This window comes from Eulemur rufifrons, chromosome 4 (genome assembly GCF_041146395.1).
Source record: "Eulemur rufifrons isolate Redbay chromosome 4, OSU_ERuf_1, whole genome shotgun sequence".
NCBI lineage: Eukaryota > Metazoa > Chordata > Mammalia > Primates > Lemuridae > Eulemur > Eulemur rufifrons.
In genome coordinates this window covers 64,646,943-64,663,825 of record NC_090986.1, presented here as the reverse complement: position 1 = coordinate 64,663,825, position 16,883 = coordinate 64,646,943, and the positions used below count along the sequence as shown (strand labels likewise).

At 43.6% G+C, this 16,883-nt stretch overlaps 1 protein-coding gene across 1 annotated transcript in view; it reads right to left on the bottom strand.

The window, feature by feature from the left end:
* The window catches only part of LOC138382464 (guanylate cyclase soluble subunit beta-2), a 46,915-nt gene that overhangs the window by 21,220 nt on the left and 8,812 nt on the right, over window positions 1-16,883 (bottom strand). The window contains exons 2-5 of the mRNA XM_069466948.1: window positions 15,010-15,104; window positions 4,300-4,460; window positions 1,335-1,434; window positions 292-488 (exon numbers count right to left, since the gene is read on the bottom strand). Coding sequence (XP_069323049.1) covers window positions 292-488; window positions 1,335-1,434; window positions 4,300-4,460; window positions 15,010-15,076 — 525 coding nt within the window. The 5' untranslated portion in view covers window positions 15,077-15,104. The remainder of the gene's footprint in view (window positions 1-291; window positions 489-1,334; window positions 1,435-4,299; window positions 4,461-15,009; window positions 15,105-16,883) is intronic.

Sequence of the window (16,883 nt, the reverse complement as noted above, 5' to 3'; positions counted from 1 at the left end):
GGGACATGCGGCAAAGCCAGGAGACATTGTTGATTGCCAAAACTGAGAGGGTGGTGTTCTATTAGCACCCAGTGGGTAAAGACCAGGGATGCTGCTAAAGACCTGTAGTGCCATCCATCACAACAACGAATTATCTGGTTCAAAAGGTCAATAGTGCTGAAATTGAGAAACTCGGTCTTAACCTCACTACTGGAAGGTCCAGTTGATTCTGTTGTTTGCACAGATTGCTCCAAGACTGGTAGCTCTACTTAGGGGGAACTGTGCTTTCTGAAGACATAGAAAACCCAGTACCTCTTGGTCACTCTGGATGTCCTGACTGTCATGTAACCTGGCTGGCTTTGCCTTTCTCATCTTCCTGCGAGCCTTCTGCACAACCAGAAACACAACGTGCTCCTTCTTCCCTGTCCTCTCCACTTCCTCATTCATGTCAAGGATATCCATGGTCACGTCCAGGTCAAAGAAGTCCTTGGCCACAGCCTCAATGATACCTGCGGCAGAAGGACACCTATATCAGTGAGTGAAGGCAGAAGGCAGTTGTGTTGGCAAAACTCATAAAACAATCAAATTATACAACTTCTGGTGAATATTCCAGAGTTCACCAAGCCCAGGCCCTTCCTCAAAATGGACAGCATAGGATAGCTAATGAAATAAAAATATGCAGAGATTGAAGTTATACAAGTCTGGACACCAAATATATCCCTTCCACTCTAATTATTAGTTCAGCCTCTATTCATTTTTTTTTATTTCAGGAAGGCATTTAACTTTTTAAACAAACAAACAAACAAACTCTGGAGATCATGTAAGCAAAATTCAGTTATAAAGCATTAAGGATTGCATTTTAAAAAATGTTCCTCTGGGAATCCACCCCAGGCGTACAACAGAAAATATGGGGGAAAATGCATGAAGATGTTCATCGCAGCATTGTTTATGATAGCAAAAGATTGGCATCAACTAAAAGTTTAACAATAGGGGATTAGTTAAGATAATTACAATATGGAATATCATTCAGCCATGTAAGACGTGGTTTTAAAGACAATGCAAAAACACTGAAGCATGCTTTTTCTACAATGCTAAATACAAAAAAAAGCTGATACAAAATAATATATGCAGAATTATCACAACTAAACTATTCCTTCTTGTGGAATTTTGGAAACTTAGTTTAAAAGCTCAAGGATTTTGGGAGTAATGATCCTGATGGTATACAGTTTCAGACATTATAAGAGAGTTTTAACTTCCTACCCACAGCTGGCTGTTAGCCATGCTGGAGAATTTGTGGAGAAGCCTTCTTCACTCAAGAACCATCATAGCTGGGACCAGTTAAGTCATTCCCATACCTGGCACAATGTGGCACAGACCGCTTCTATCTGAGTAGTAATGGAGAAGCATTTTCCCATCTGCAGCTCTCTCCACTCGAAACGATGGTGCATTCATCTCCTAATTAAAAAACACAACACATTTTTCCCCAATGGACACAAATTGTTTATACTATGCTTTTGAGGCTTTGTGAAACAATAGTATTTATCCATTACATTACACAGAACTATATCCTAAACCTCTCTCCAATCACATAACAACTACCAGGGTTGCAGCTCCTATATGGCAGGAATTTTATACTATACCTCCTATATCCTAAACAACTCTATATGATGAGTATTAGCTCCATTTTAAAGAGTAAGAAACTGAGGCTCAGGGAAGTTAAAGCTAGATTAACCATAGAGCAACGTTTGACCCCCAAATGAGCCTTTGCATAATGCCCAGCTGGTTCTACCCACACTCCAAGGAGTGCCCGGGTGCTGGGGACCAGGAAGACTTAGTGAGTCTCCACCATGTTTGGCCTGTGACCAAGTGACCACGGGCATCTGTCTCTCAGATCAGAAGATCAGAGGAATTTGCAAGTGGAATTAATTAACTAATCTCTTGTTCTGGAAGGATAATGTCGTCTGTGATGTCAAGTTGCACATTTGGAAATTAGAACCCTCAAGGATACATTGGAAGAGATCCTCTTTCTCCAGGAATAAATGTTTCCATTCAAGTACGCACCATTTCACAGTACGTGAGGTGTATGTTAGGAAAGAAAGGTAAAAACTTAGCCTGGGAGTGTCTCCAAGAAAAGTGATTTCCTCCTCTGCTTGGTCAGCAGGCAACTCAGCACCCTGTGGTGGGAGCTAGGTAGGAGATTAAGGAGGTGGGTTCCTTGCAAGATCTTTGTCCTCTTCCACAGTGGAGGTTGCTAGTTAAAATGGGTTTCTTTTTTTTCCCCCCAAATACTTATTGCATATTTCTGCAAGTACGTACATAGACAAAGTGTGTATGTTTGCATGTATGCGTGTTTACATCTTGACTAAACCTAAAGAGGATATGAGGCAGCACACATGAAAAGTATTTGATAAAATAGGAAATTAAAAATTGATAAAAAATTATATCCAAATCCTACGTAGTGAAAATAAGGTAGCCGAATGCAGAGCAGCTGAAGGGGAAGGAAACCCACGTGCTCCTGCTCCACACCCCTGTTCTACTGCTTCTCTAATAATATTGTTTTGGCATATTGGGAGAGGGGAGGGAAGTGAGTATCAGAGGAAGGGTAGCAGGATTGGGTATAAAAATAATGAACTTGGGACTTCACAACCTTAATTCTTTTCATTCTTATTCATCAGGGTGATAGTAATATGGTGAGAATGATATCTGTAACACAAAATATATTCCATAATTTTTAAATTGAATAAATGAATGGAAGAATATTATTAATACCTTCTCCAGATCTGTGACTTAATATATTAGCCAGATTTCAGAGGAAAGATGTGATATTGAAAAATATTATGAAAGAGTACCAAAAGAGCCTAACTGCATTCCTTCATGTTCTGATTGTCGTGCTTTAGCTAAAAAATTTGAAAGGAGGTTGTCATGCAAATTATTGTAATTTTAAAACTGGCCATGTTGAACAGAGAGAAGAGGAAGGGAGAAGGAAGAGAGCTATTATTTATGGAATGCCTTTTTTGGGCTCACTACAATGCTAGAGACTTTTAGATCCTATCTTTTTCAATGCACATGTCACTATGAGATAGGTTATTTTTTCCTGTTTAGTTCCTTTTGCCTCTGTGTCCAATGTCTCAAAAAGTACTTGACAGATAGTAGGCACTCAGTAGAGATTAATTAAATAAATAAGTGAAAAAGTTGAGACTCAGAGACGGCAAATAACTTGCCCAGGATCACACAGTTGGTAAGTCGTAGAGCCGGCCAGACAGCACTGTCAGCCCATCTGACCCCACGGCCAGGGTTCTTCCCACTGCCCTCTCTCCTGGAGTAGTTCACATAATAACCACAGGACGGCCCAACCACTCATTCTACTCAAAATCAGTTAAGGTTTCCAAGCCTCTGATTCCTTATCTGAAAAATGAAGAAAGTAATACTTTTCCCATTTAATTTCTATAAGGTATAAGGATATGTAATGATTGATGAGATCCTTGAACACATAATCCCACCCTATCCTCATGGTCGCTCTGCAGGGGTGGTTATGAACATCCAATGTGGAAATGGTGAAGAGCTTGGCAAACTACAAAGAGCCCTAAACATAACTACAAACTATTTTATACAAAGTAACAAAGCATTATTATTAATATGATATGTGTAAATGCCGGTTTGCCTTTTCTTGTCTAAAAAATAAAAGGGAGTCTAAGCATTTGAATTTCCAATGATCTCAACAAACAAGAAAACCAAGCGAACTCCAGAAGGACATATCCCAGTAGGGAAATTAGTTTCTTCACACCTCAGTCAGTCACCCGTGGGTTAATCAGAGTTGGATGGTTTCTGATTCTGGCTCTTGGCCCTGTCAAGTCTTCCCTTCTGATACGTCAATAACACGGATCTGGCTGCAGAAGCTATTTATCAGCTTCCACCCAGGCCAGGAAGCCTTAGGAGAGCTTTCGCAAATCCACTGAAACCTGACTGTTTTCCAGCCTTTGTTCCCATCATGATCGGGCTCCTCTGTTGAATTCCAAACCCACCCCAACCCCTATCTGAACAGGCCATCCGCCATCCCAAAGCAGGACCTCTGTAACTCGCCCTTCTTGATTTTTGTTGGCCAGTTTATAAAAGTGGCCAACAGGTATTTATTTTTCTTCCCTTTCCCAAGAGAACCCCCATGGGCCCACCGACACAGGTACCAAGGCTTCTGCAGCACCTGCCAATGGAGGCGGTTCCCTTGCAGCCGCACCTCAGCTAGGGGAGGCAGGGAGATGCCCTAGAACTGCTGCAGCACTTACTTTCTCTGGGGGCACCAAGACCAGACTCAGGTGGCCTTACCTGATAAGACAGTGCCAGGTAACTGTGGAGGGCGTCCAGGTTTTCAATGAACTCCGTGAGATTTCCTCCCAGGGTCCGCAGCATCCTGTCATAGCCAGACATCTTGCAGAATTTAAAGAAGTATTCCCCAAAGAGTTTCAGAATTGCTTCCATGGAGACACCTGTGGAATCCAAAGTATACCCCGCCCCCAAATAAAATCCCCTGCAAGGTGTCTGCTCTCCTTAGAGCAGTCTTCATTTATTTCCAAAGTGTTCACATCCTGGCTGTGCTACTTACTGGGCTACTCTCTCTAAGTCTCTGCTTTCCGCATCAGTAAAATGCCAATAATCACATTGATATCACGGGGCCATCATAGGAGCTCAATGCAGCCCTGACACCAGGTAGGTGCTCGTGAAACCTGAGTCCCTCCCGACCCCATCCTGGTCTTTCTCATGGTCTCCATGACAGATATCTCCCCAAGGTCCAGAAGTGGGTACAGGGCTGCTATACCCCCTTAACTGCTGAATCAGTGCCCAGAACAAGGTTCCCTCTGGGCAGGGCAGGGTGCAGCCCTCCACAACCTCCCCTACTGCCTCCAACATCTTTATGACGGCTTCTCACAAGAATAAAAGGCTACCTCTGAGAAATAACTGATATGCAACTCAAAAAACAATTCTGCCAAGGTAATAGGATCCTGATTTACTCAAAAGATGCTACCAAATGCCTGCAATGTCTTTCCCTTTCTCTCTCAGCCTCACCAGAGCCTGGGAGTGGGAGTGAGTGGGTGTGCATGGGTGTGCGTGGGTGTGAGTGGGAGTGAGCAGGTGTGGCCTCCCTTCCAAGTCCAGTATTCACATAAAGATTCTCCATAAAGATTTCCCTGAATATCACAGGTCACACTGAGTTCTCTCTTCCTAAATGTTGCATTTTTTTCTTCTTAACTTATGGTAATTCTGGAGGGCAGCAACCTCGTCCTACACGTTTTCAGTGCTAGACACAAACCGGGTGCTTGATGAGTACCTGGGGACAGATTTGCAGCTACCTCCTTCCCACACCCTCCCCAATGTGTGCTATTGGAATAGACAGCAAGAGAGGATTCACTTTATGGGAGAGGCAACAAGTATTTTTAAAGGATATTTTATAGTTCTTGCAACACCCATTAATCAGAGTCATTTTACTCAATGGTTGCCAAAATCTTGTAAAGTAGATAATCTTACTATCCTCCTTACAGCTGAGCCTGCTGACACTGAGTCGTCTTTGCGAATTCACCCCAATCACAGAGAGTGGCAGAGGCCAGACTTCTGAAGAGGCTCTGACTCTAAATTCAGTGCCTTTTGCGCCATATCCCTCAGCCTCTGGAGCAGCTGCTGGAGAAAAAAGGAGTCTCCCCAAGACGAGGGCTGCTCATGGGTTGTCACCGTTGACACAGGAGACAGGGCATCCATCCACGTTGCTGGCCTGAAGCTCCTATGAGAAACACTCTCTCATTTACAATGGGGATGTGACTCATGGAAGTCCTGGGGGACCAGGGAGAAGGTCCAGAATACCCAGATTTATGGGACAGCTACAGATTCACAATCACCAGTATCCTTGGCTACATCTTTGAAAAACTTTATCTTGCTCTGGGTGGATCTGGAATTCACAGCAAGGGACATTCCAGGTCTCCTGAGCTATCCAGGACTAAATCCTACAGGGGTGACAGGGGGATCCAAGGAGGTCTGGGTTCTTTCCAGCCTCTACTTGCTTCCTAGGATGGTCTGAACAGCAGATCGCCTGTAGCTCATTATCCACAGCCAGACCATTGGGCAGATAATCATTCTGTAATCTGAGCAGGATGGAGTCCCCACTGAATTGGTCTGGTCTTGTCAGAGATGAGTTATATATAGTTCCCAAAAAGTGATTAGCCAGGTCTTCTGCACCTAGACAAAGCTCGGGGTGGTACGGTAGGAGGTCTCAGTGGCCTGTGTTAATTGCCTCTGTTGGGTTCTTTGCTTGTGGGTGCATCCTAGTTGGGTGCAGGCAGGCTTGTCCATACCAGCAATCAGGCTCCATCTGCTAACCTCCAGGGGAACGGAAATAAATTCTACCCAGGTGCTTTCCATTGCTTATGAGTCCCTGGGAGGAGAACTCCTGAAAAGTAAATGCACAGGTGTAGAATTGCTCCTCCCTCTCTCCTCTCACCCTTCTCTTCCCTCTAAATCCAGCCTATTTAGGCTGAAAAAAAAAACAGCTGTGCTGTGCGGCCTGCAGGCTGAAGCTCTGAGCAGGTGCATCCTGTTACCTGCCAGGATGAGTACAGATCCCAGAGGCCCTCCTCCCAGGGACCCCTCCTGGGAGCACTGGGCTGTCTGTGAGCCAAGCAAAGTTAGGTTCAAGTGACAGTGGCAGCCTTGTATAGACAGACTGCCTGTTTGACTTTTCTTTCGAATCTGTAAACTTACAAAAATCCATGAAGTTGCTTATTCCAGACCCTGGTTATTTTGTTTCTGGGTGCTCTGTTAACAGGAAAGGACATCTGGCTGAGAGACTAACTGTTCCTTAAACAAGGATCTTGGGTTCAAGTGTGGTATTTTCCATCTGTGATGGGTTTGAAGCTTCTTCTAGAATTTTTGGTTGAGAACGCTTGTCCATCATAAGACAAAGACCGTGTTTTAAAATCAACACTTGTCTTCGTTTTTCATACAGTTTCACCTCAGTATATTCAGGATTCCAAGAGTCCTCTAAGTCTCAGTGGACCAGAGATATATAGGAAATGGTAAGAAATGCAACAGACAACTAAACACAGATCTTAGGTGCATTAAAAGGTTTTTTGATAGTGCAAGGAAGAATCTTATGTTCGGTATTCCATCTTTTGTGTAAAGAAGAAAAGGAAACGAGGAAACATACATCTATCTGCTTATTTGTGCAAAATTAAACACCAGAATTACCAGAAAAAAAACTCAGGGACTATTGAGATTGGTTACTTATAGGACATTGGCAGGATTGGGGTGGAAAGGTTAGAAAAATTGTGGAATGGGGGAAAATGACGTTTCTCTGAGCGTAACTTTTAGAAGAGTTCTGGCATGGGGAATCATGTTGATGTTTCACGTGCTTGAAATAAATAAGATCAACAAGGATGGGAAAACCCCTTAGATGGGATACGAACAGAAACAAATGAACAGAACAGCTGAACAGAACAGCATTTCAACAGAACGTTTTGAATAACATAATTACCCAGGGAAAAAATTAACCCAGTAACATTTGAACATAGTATTTAGACCGCTGTGTCCTCAGGCCAAAAACAAAAAGAACTTTAAACAAATATTTAACTGCAGTTGGTAGGCTTCCTTTTCACAAGTGGTGTGGATTAGCAATTCTGAAACTCGTTTCTGAACATTCATGGATTGAGCATGTAACTAAATATATTGTGGACGGTGGGAGCCAGGTTTCTCACTGAGAATGAAGTTACAATTATGGAAAGGGAAAGAATACCATAAACCCTTGGTATTGGATTAGAAAATTTTGTGTAACAAGACCACAAAACCCATCATGGTCTTAGATAGATGGATAGAGAGAGATAAATAGAAGAGTGAGTGTGCGTGTGTGTGTAATATCTATCTTCCAGCTCCGTCCACTCAAAGGTCCTAAACTCAGTGACACCCTAGTAGCAGTGAGCTTGCCTAGTGTCCCACATCTTGGTTTTTAAATGCCATTCTCCATTAAAAGGAAGCAGCGCTCCCTGGAGAAACGGCAGATTCCAGGGCTGGGGCAGGGGAAAAAAAGAGATGAGACTATAACATTTTGTCATCTCAGAAAGTAAAGAAGTGGTCAAAGAATGATGGGGACATGTCAAAAGGACACAGGGGCAGTTTGGAGTGACTCCATTGGCTAAATCTTGAAGAATTTGAGCATCAAAATAAATAATGAAAGTAAAGGATTATAACCGATTTTAAAAGTTAAGAATCACGAGTCTACACTGATATAAATAAACAAATGACGGGAGGGGGAAATTCTTCCTTATAGAAGTCCAACTAATAAATGTAAAATAAATAATATATTTGAAAATAACACTTGACTACCATCGTAAGTATCAATTCAGACAAGAATCACAAATAAATGCTAAAATTATGGAAGAGGGAGTTTGAAGCAACAAGATATTTACATAGTCTGAAAGTATCTCTACCACAAGATACTAATTACAAAGGGCAAAAGAGTAACCTTACAGTGGAGAAACCTAGAAGAAAGAAATCTAGAAAATGAAAGTCAACATCACCAATAATAGAACAAATTGACACAATATGCCTCCTGGTATGATGAACTGGGAAGGACAAAAGATCACTTCTGTGGTCTTCCTACCAAGAAAGCATAACCCAAATATATCATGAGGAATATCAGATAATCCTGAAGTGAGGGACATTTTACAAAATAGCTGACCAAAGTTTTCCAAAGATACCACCCCTAAGAGTCTCAGGAGCTGTTTCAAGCTAAAGAAGACTAAAGAGACATGACAACTGACATGATTCAGGATTTTCTGTTGTTCTAAAGGATGTTGTTGGGTCAGTTGGGAAAATCTCAGTAGTGTCTGTAGATGAAATAACAGCACTGTCTGTGTCCCTATGTCTCTATTTCCTGAGTTTGATCACTGTACTGTAGTTATATAAGAGCATTTTTAGGGATAAAGGGCATCATGCTTGCAACATATTAACAATACAGGAAAAAAAATAGAGAGAGAAGGATAGAGCCAATATGGTAAAAATATTAACATTTGGGGAATATGGATGAGGAGGATATGGGACTTCTTTGTATTAATACTATTCTTGAAAACCTTTTACGAGTTTGAAATCACGTCAAAGTAAAAGGTTTTTGCTGATTGCCCTGAAAAGACCTCAGAAATCTCACATAATAAGACCACAAAGACCACACTTACCCATGGCCAGCTGAGATATGACCCGGGTCTCTCTAATGTTTTCAGGGTATTATCATATTTTTTAAAGTCTTTATCTTGTTAGAGGAGACTGATACTGAAATATTTATGGGTGAAATTATGGGAAACCTGAGATTTGCTTTAAGACATTCCAGCAAAAACAAAAACAGAAAAAAAGTAGAGGAACCAGATCGATGAAATTAGATTGGGAAAATATTCATAATTAGTGAAGCTGGGTGAAAGGTATGTAGACGTCAGTACACGATTCTCTGTACTTTTGTGTATATGTTAAAAACTCCATTAAAAAGGGGTTTTGATTTTTTTTTTAAATAAAAGACTTCATTAGCAGGAAAATAACTGTCACAAAGTGTCTATGCTTGCCTTCCCAGGAGAGGTGTGGAGAATTCTAACAGGCTTTTCAATTGGAATGATGCATGAACTCCAGCTTTCTGACTTAACAAGCTTGGCTCTTCTGTGCCACCAGGTAATGTTTACTTCTTGCTGGGTTACAGCACAAGGGACTGGCAGGAGTAGAGGTGGGCTGTCCAGGACAGGGGGACAGAGGGACCTGCAAACGCCCCAGCAAGGGCTGGCAGGGGAATGCAGTGACACCACAGCCGCTTAAGCTGAGCCTCTGGGGCAAAAGGCGCACTCAGGGCCAGCCGTCCTATAGACCCCGCCACCTCGCATCACCCAGAAAAGCATGTGCTGTTTCACAAGAAAGGGAAGTGTATGCTCTATATGCGACAAAATTTTTTATTGAAATTGGGTAATTTTTTTCCCCCAAAGCTTTGGGATCCCAAGGATTAAGCTTCAGGTATCCAGAAAGAGCCATTCATCTAGCATACTCTGCCCATTTGATATCACTTAAGTCAGGTATGAGATAATGTATGGGGAAATATTTTGTGAGTAGGAGAAAAAGGAGTATAAGAAAAGGAGAGAAACAGCTACCCATGTTGATATTGTAGTTTGCAAAGAAGAAGCAGACTCTAACTTGGTAGTGTTGGGTTCAGATGTGGCAGTAAATTCACTCGGGCATAGAGGAAAAAGAAACTGGAAATAGATTAAGGCTGTCAGGTGGGCTGTCCTCTCAAAGACAAAGTAGTCCCACTTAAGCCTGGCAGATAAGAAACTGCCTGACCCCCATCAAAACATGTGGCAGAGTGGCCAGCCCAACCAGAAGCCAGAGCAGAGGGCCAGGGGTCTACTGGGTGGCAAGTGGTGGGGAGGGACAGGTACGTTGTTGAGTGCCACTCTGCTAGGCCCTTCGCACACATAATTTGATTCCATCTTTAGGACAGCCCTCTGAGGGAGGTGTCACAGGTATTCCTGCATTGCCAATGAGCAATTTGGCCTGGGCTGCGTTATTACTAATAGGAACTGGTATAGCCAGGGGGCTCACCCAGGTCTGTCTGATTCCAAAGCCCTCGCTAGAGACATGTTTGACTTCTCCTCCAGTCTGTGGGTTTCAGTGCCAGAATCGGGGCACCTGAGTTCAAGTCTCCATTTTTGGCTGCTTGCACAGTCTGGGTTACTTGTCCCATCCTCTGAGGAGTATGATAAGGAGCAAATGTCATAATGCCTGCTTTCAGGACTTTGTAAATTTTACATGGTTCCTCTTATTTTTAAAGAGGTAGGTGCAGACAAGGCTTGCTGGCATTTGCCGATAGCTAACTGTTGAAGTGCATTTTACTACGGGTTTCTTAGCAAGCAGAGTCTAGATGGACACAGCTGTGCCAAATGGCTGTTGTGTGTTGTTTTGAATTTTGTCACTTCAGATCACTAATAACCCACTTACACACTAAGTAGGCACTTATTCATATACAGAACAATTCCTTATGCAGTGCCCAACCTGCCATCTGGTCCCATCCTGAATTATGCTAACGAGAAGGCACAGAGCGATGTAGTGGCAGAATGGGCTGGAAAAGTCCCAACAATTGCTCTAAGGTAGGGAAATTGCATTTGGGAGCCCACTTGGAAAGCAAACTCTCGCTAGTAGTGACTAAGCATGCACTTTTCTTTGTTAAAGGGAGGAGTTAGTTTCAACTGGCCAGTATGTTTTGTTAAACAGTAAAATGTCTTTCCTGTGGTCCTCCCTTTGGCTGGGCCTTGCTGTCTCACTCCCGGGAGCTGTGTATATACAGAGTGACCACAGGCTTCCCAAGGCCATCCTGATTGCACATCTCATGCATGTGTTTACTCAATTTTGCATCCCAACTTTTTATTTGAAAAACACACTCACCATACTTAGCTACCCTTGCAGATATAGGTCGACAGATGTCATGGAGATGAACAAGAAGAAGAAAAAAGACTTTTAATATTCAAAGCTAGACAGAGAGAAAAGCCAGTGATGTCCATTGGCTTTGGGGAGGAAAGTGACATGGTGCAGCCCACACATTGGTCTATAAACTGGTTGCAGCTGCTACATGTATGGGTTGGGTTGGAATGTGACTTCAGCAGGGCAGGTGTGTGGTGGCATCTCCCTGCTGAAGGTGCTGGACACCACACAGTCATCATGCACAGCTACAAAAATGGACTGGAGTGATATGAGATAAAGTATTTCTTCCTGGAGAGCTAAAAACTTATTAGAGTTCTTATATTAGTCCACTAGATCTGCCATAGCAAAATACCATGGATGAGGTAACTTAAACAACAGAAATTTTATTTTCCAACAGTTCTGGAGGCTGGAAGTCCAAGGTCAAGGTGTTAACATGATTGATTTCTAGTGAGGGTCCTCTTCCTGGCTCACAGACAGCAGCCTTCTCACTGTGTCTTCACAAGACAGAGAGAGAGAGAGAGAGAGAGGGAGAGTAAGCTCTCCAGTGTCCTTCCTATCATGAAGTCTCCGGCCTCATGACCTCATCTAAATCTAATTATCTCCCAAAGGCCCCATCTCCAAATATGAATTCTGGGGGTACCTGACTCAGTCCATAGTAGTTCTTAAGTAAAAAGAGATCTTTAAAATCTTGAAAAAGATCTGTTTGTTAAAGATCCATTCTCTTCTAGACTACAGCATGAGATGACAAACTTTCTCTGCAAAGAACAGATAGGAAGTATTTTCAGCTTAGTAGATCATATGGTCTCTGTCACAGCTACTCAGCTCTGCCGTTGCAGCACAGAAGCAGCCACAGACAATACATAAACAAATGGGCACGGCTGTGTTCCAATAAAGCTTTATTGACACACATGGGCAAGGGCCCACGTTTGGCCCCTGGGCTGTATGTACTTGGCTGAGCACTGATCAAAGGGCTCAGAATGTTCTTTTTTAGCACAGCCATTTGAAGTGAACAGCAAAGCCTGTCTCTACTTTTAAGGGACAGCATCCAGAGGTGCAAAACATAGAAACATCTGAGCCTTTTCTTCAGATTCAACATTCGGTCACATTTGCTGAACACCCAGTATGTGTCATGCACATTGCTAAGTGCCTTACATTTATCTGATTTAATTCATTCCTTCCCATAACCCTTTGAAGTATCATTCCTTTTGGAGGAGATCAACTCTCAGTGAAAGTCCAGCCCAAGGTCAGACAGCTGTTGTGACAGCGCAGACTCCAACTCCTCCCTCTCATTCTGGAAAATCAAGATGCCCTTTGGCAGAGGGCTGGGAACCAAGCTGAGATGACGTGACACAGCCGCCACATCCCCCTGTGGCCGGGATGCCTTGAAATAAAGTCAGGAAGAGACTAATGGTGGGCTTCATTTCACCACCCATTCTAAGCTTTTCTGTACCCTTTTATTTTCTAAGCTTTGTCAAAACTCCTTTTTTTTTTTTTTTCAGATGAAAATGAGTCACCTCTCGGCTGGGCGCGGTGGCTCACGCCTGTAATCCTAGCACTCTGGGAGGCCGAGGTGGGCGGATCGTTTGAGCTCAGGAGTTCGAGACCAGCCTGAGCAAGAGCGAGATCCCATCTCTACTAAAAATAGAAAGAAATTATATGGACAGCTAAAAATATATATAGAAAAAATTAGCCGGGCATGGTGGTGCATGCCTGTAGTCCCAGCTACTCGGGAGGCTGAGACAGGAGGATCACTTGAGCCCAGGAGTTTGAGGTTGCTGTGAGCTAGGCTGACGCCACGGCACTCACTCTAGCCTGGGCAACAGAGTGAGACTCTGTCTCAAAAAAAAAAAAAATGAGTCACCTCTCATTACAGAATTCCCACTTAATGATTTTCATTCTTTCTGTGCAGGGAAAGTAGCTGGATGCTCCTCCTACCGAGCTAGACTAAGAAAGGGGCAGTTGCAAACCATCGGAGCTGCTTGCGGCCCCCCAGCCCCCGCTGGGAATCACAGACCTGCCGAGCTGTGGACTGGAAGGGCTGCCCCCGGCTTTGCCTATGCTGAGTAGCGCACGTTAGGACCAAGACAGGGTCTGTCTGTGTGGTGCCTTCAAAGTGGGACCATCCACACACAGTCACCCCCACTGTGACCGTGCTTGTGTTATTTTCATGTCTGGGCAGATGGGAAAACGTGTGATGTTGGAGCAGACAGAGGGAAAGGGCCCTTGGCACCCTGCAGAGGACGGCAGGTCCATTGCCGGGTAAGCACAAGGGTGGTTGGCATAGGGATTCTCAATGTTGCTCCTCCTGGCACCCAGAGGTAACCGTGGCAAGCCATTTCAAAGGCATTGCCACACCTGTAAAGCCAACGTCAAGGCCAAACAGGATGGTAGTGGTGCAGTGTAGTGGTTATCATGATTTTTGTCTTATAAGAAGCCTAAGGCTACACAAATGCAAAGTATCACACATGAGCCCTGTACTGGGTTACATGGTGTTCTCAAAAATTCATGCCTACCAGGAATCTGTGAATGTGACCTTATTTGGAAACTGAAACTTTGCAGATGTAATCAAGTTAAGATGAAGTCATGTAGGGTGGACCCTAAATCCACTATGTTTGGTGTCTTTAGGAGAAGATAGAAATTTAGACATAGAGACACAGACATACAGGGAGAAGACAGCCATGTGAAGACGGAGGCAGGGATTGGAGTTATGCCACCATGAGCTAAGGAACATCTGGGGTTAGAAGAGAGAAGTTCAAAAGAGAAGTTAGAAGAGAGAAGGAAGGATTCTTCCCAGGAGCATGGTCCTACCAGCAACTGGATTTTGGACTCCTGGCCCTGAAACTATGAGAGAACAAATTTTTGTTGTTTGCAATAGACCTGATCCTCATTATTTGAGTATTCCATATTCACTAGTTTACCCACTTGCTAAAAGTTATCTGTAGCCCCAAAATCAATACTCACAGAGCTGTCAAGTCATTCATAGACTTGGACAGATGATGAAAACTTTGCATCTCCCAATATGAATGCTCCAAGCTAAGGTTGACTAAAGCAATGTTCTACGTTCTTGTTTTAATTCTCATACAATAAACAAGTGTCTTTATTGTTATCTGTTTAGTGTCACATTTTTGTGCTTTTTGTTGATGATTTTACTGTTTAAAATGGCCCCCAAGCATAGAGCTGTCTAGCACCAGAGGACTGTGACATGCCTTACAGAGAAAATACATATGTTAGATTAGCTTCATCAGGTATGAGTTATAGTGCTGTTGACCATGAGTTCAATGTTAATGAATCAACTATATACATTAAATATGGTGTCTTTAAACAGACACACACATAAAACAAGGTCATACATTGATTGGTTGACAAAAATGTTGTGACCAGAGACTCTCAGGAATGTAACCCTGAATTTCCACTAGGAACAATGCTTCAGTATTCACTAATTCAGTGTTTTCAGCAACTTTATAGAACATAACCACTGTGAATAATGAGAATCAACTATATTTTGTTATGGCAGCCCTAAGAAACCGAAACAAGCCTTTTCGTGCTTACCCAGAACCTTGCAGGCCTCTTGGATGAGCTTAATGGTGATGGTGTCATCATACACTGTGTAAGTCATGAAGGCGTCTTGTACCTCAGCAGAAGCTCTGGAAGGTAAATCACAGTGCAATGAGCACCCATCAGTGGGAGCTTTGCCCAGGAATATATTCAGTGATTCAGCAAGATATAATGTATCGAGAATACTCTTGTTCATAAGGCATGTGAAACATTGGAGTGTTTGAGTCAACTCCTCCAAGAAGGCTTCCCTGGGCCCTGGTTTGGGCCCAAAGCTCCCTTCTCAAATACCCAGAATAGGCTATGCATTTCCCCAACATATATAAAGATTGTTGGTCTTACCTCTAGACTAGGCTCCTTGAGGATGAGCATTGTGACTTATTTTTACCTTTGAACCACCAGCAAGCGGTATTGTGCTTGGCACATGTTAAGAACACAACACATGGTAGTGAACTTGGAACTCAATGATCGTTGAGCCTCATTCTCTAAATGATTCTCAGCTGCTTGAGTTTCTCATTGTTTTGCAATGTACTTGGCCATGTTGTGGAGTTTTTGATGGACTTTGGTCTTGCAACAGCTAACCAAACCTGGTGAAAAGAGGCTTAGCCTGGGTGTCAGAAGACTTGCACTCCTGGCTTGGCCCTGGTGTGAGTCATTAAACTGTAGTTGGCAATTCAGCCAACATGGCGGAAGGAGGCTGGACAGGGAATGCTTCTCCGAGAAAGGAAAGTTTAACTGAGACCAAAGGATGGGCAGGCAAAGAAGAGTCTCTGGCCAGAGAGAACAGGCTCCCAGGCAGCAGAGAGCATGTCTGAAGAACAGAGATTAGTACAGAACATTCAAGTTTACCCCAGAATGAACCATAAAATCTTGGAAGTGTGAGAGGTGTGGAATTTCCTAATTATCCAGTTTCTTACCCTGCACTATACTGACTGCTGATCTTCAGTTTCTTCTCAAATGTGTCCAATGATAAGAAGCTCGTTCCTCTGCAGAGCAGCACCTTCCACTTACGGACTGCTCTCTTTCATAGAAAATTCTTTCTCGTGTGAAATGAAACCTACTTCTGAGCTCTCCTGATGCCTTCTGTTTATTAAGCATCTGCTTGTGGCCCAAGAGAGGGACAAATTATTCTTTATCATCCCTTTTACTATTGAAGAAGCTGATGCTCAAAGAGGTTAAGTGTCTTGCCAGGCTTAGCTAGCTGCCAAGAGAAGGATCTGGGCTCTGGGCTCAAGCCCACATCACTCCTGTGCTGTGCCGCTGGGAATGTGCTCCCTGCAGACTGGGCTCACCCCCACTTTGGGGAAAATCACTTTCCCTCTCTGGGCCTCAATTTCTTTATCTTTAAAATAAGGGAGGTGAGGGTGAGATTGGTGTTCCTCAACCATCCCTCCCTCTCCGATACACGCACATGCCCCAGAGATTCTCAGACAGCCCTGGGGGTCCTTGTGCCCACAGTTGAACAGCCTGGACTAGAAAGAAGTTCTCTGAATTTTCCTCCACCTGTAAAGTTTCCTGTTTGGGTCCACGTCTATACAGAGGCTTCTAAGCATCATGGGATGCAGCTGTTCAGAGAAGCCGGCGTGGGGCCCTGTTGGCTGAGGACTGCCGTGCACACCCATTGCTGCCCTGGGGTGCTCTCTGCCCACTGATGTCGCCTCTTACTCACCTCTCAGGGTCCTGTGAGCCTCTCTGACATGTGCCCTCCTTCTGCGCCCACGAGCAAAATAGAAATGCGAGGGGCAAGACCCCAATTTAAACTTCACACGTTGCCTTCTAAAGATCCCAGAAAGGATTATGTGACCTCCAGGACCTTCAGAAATGTGACAAACGATGTGGCAGTCCCCAGCCTTCTCATGGGACCACCCATT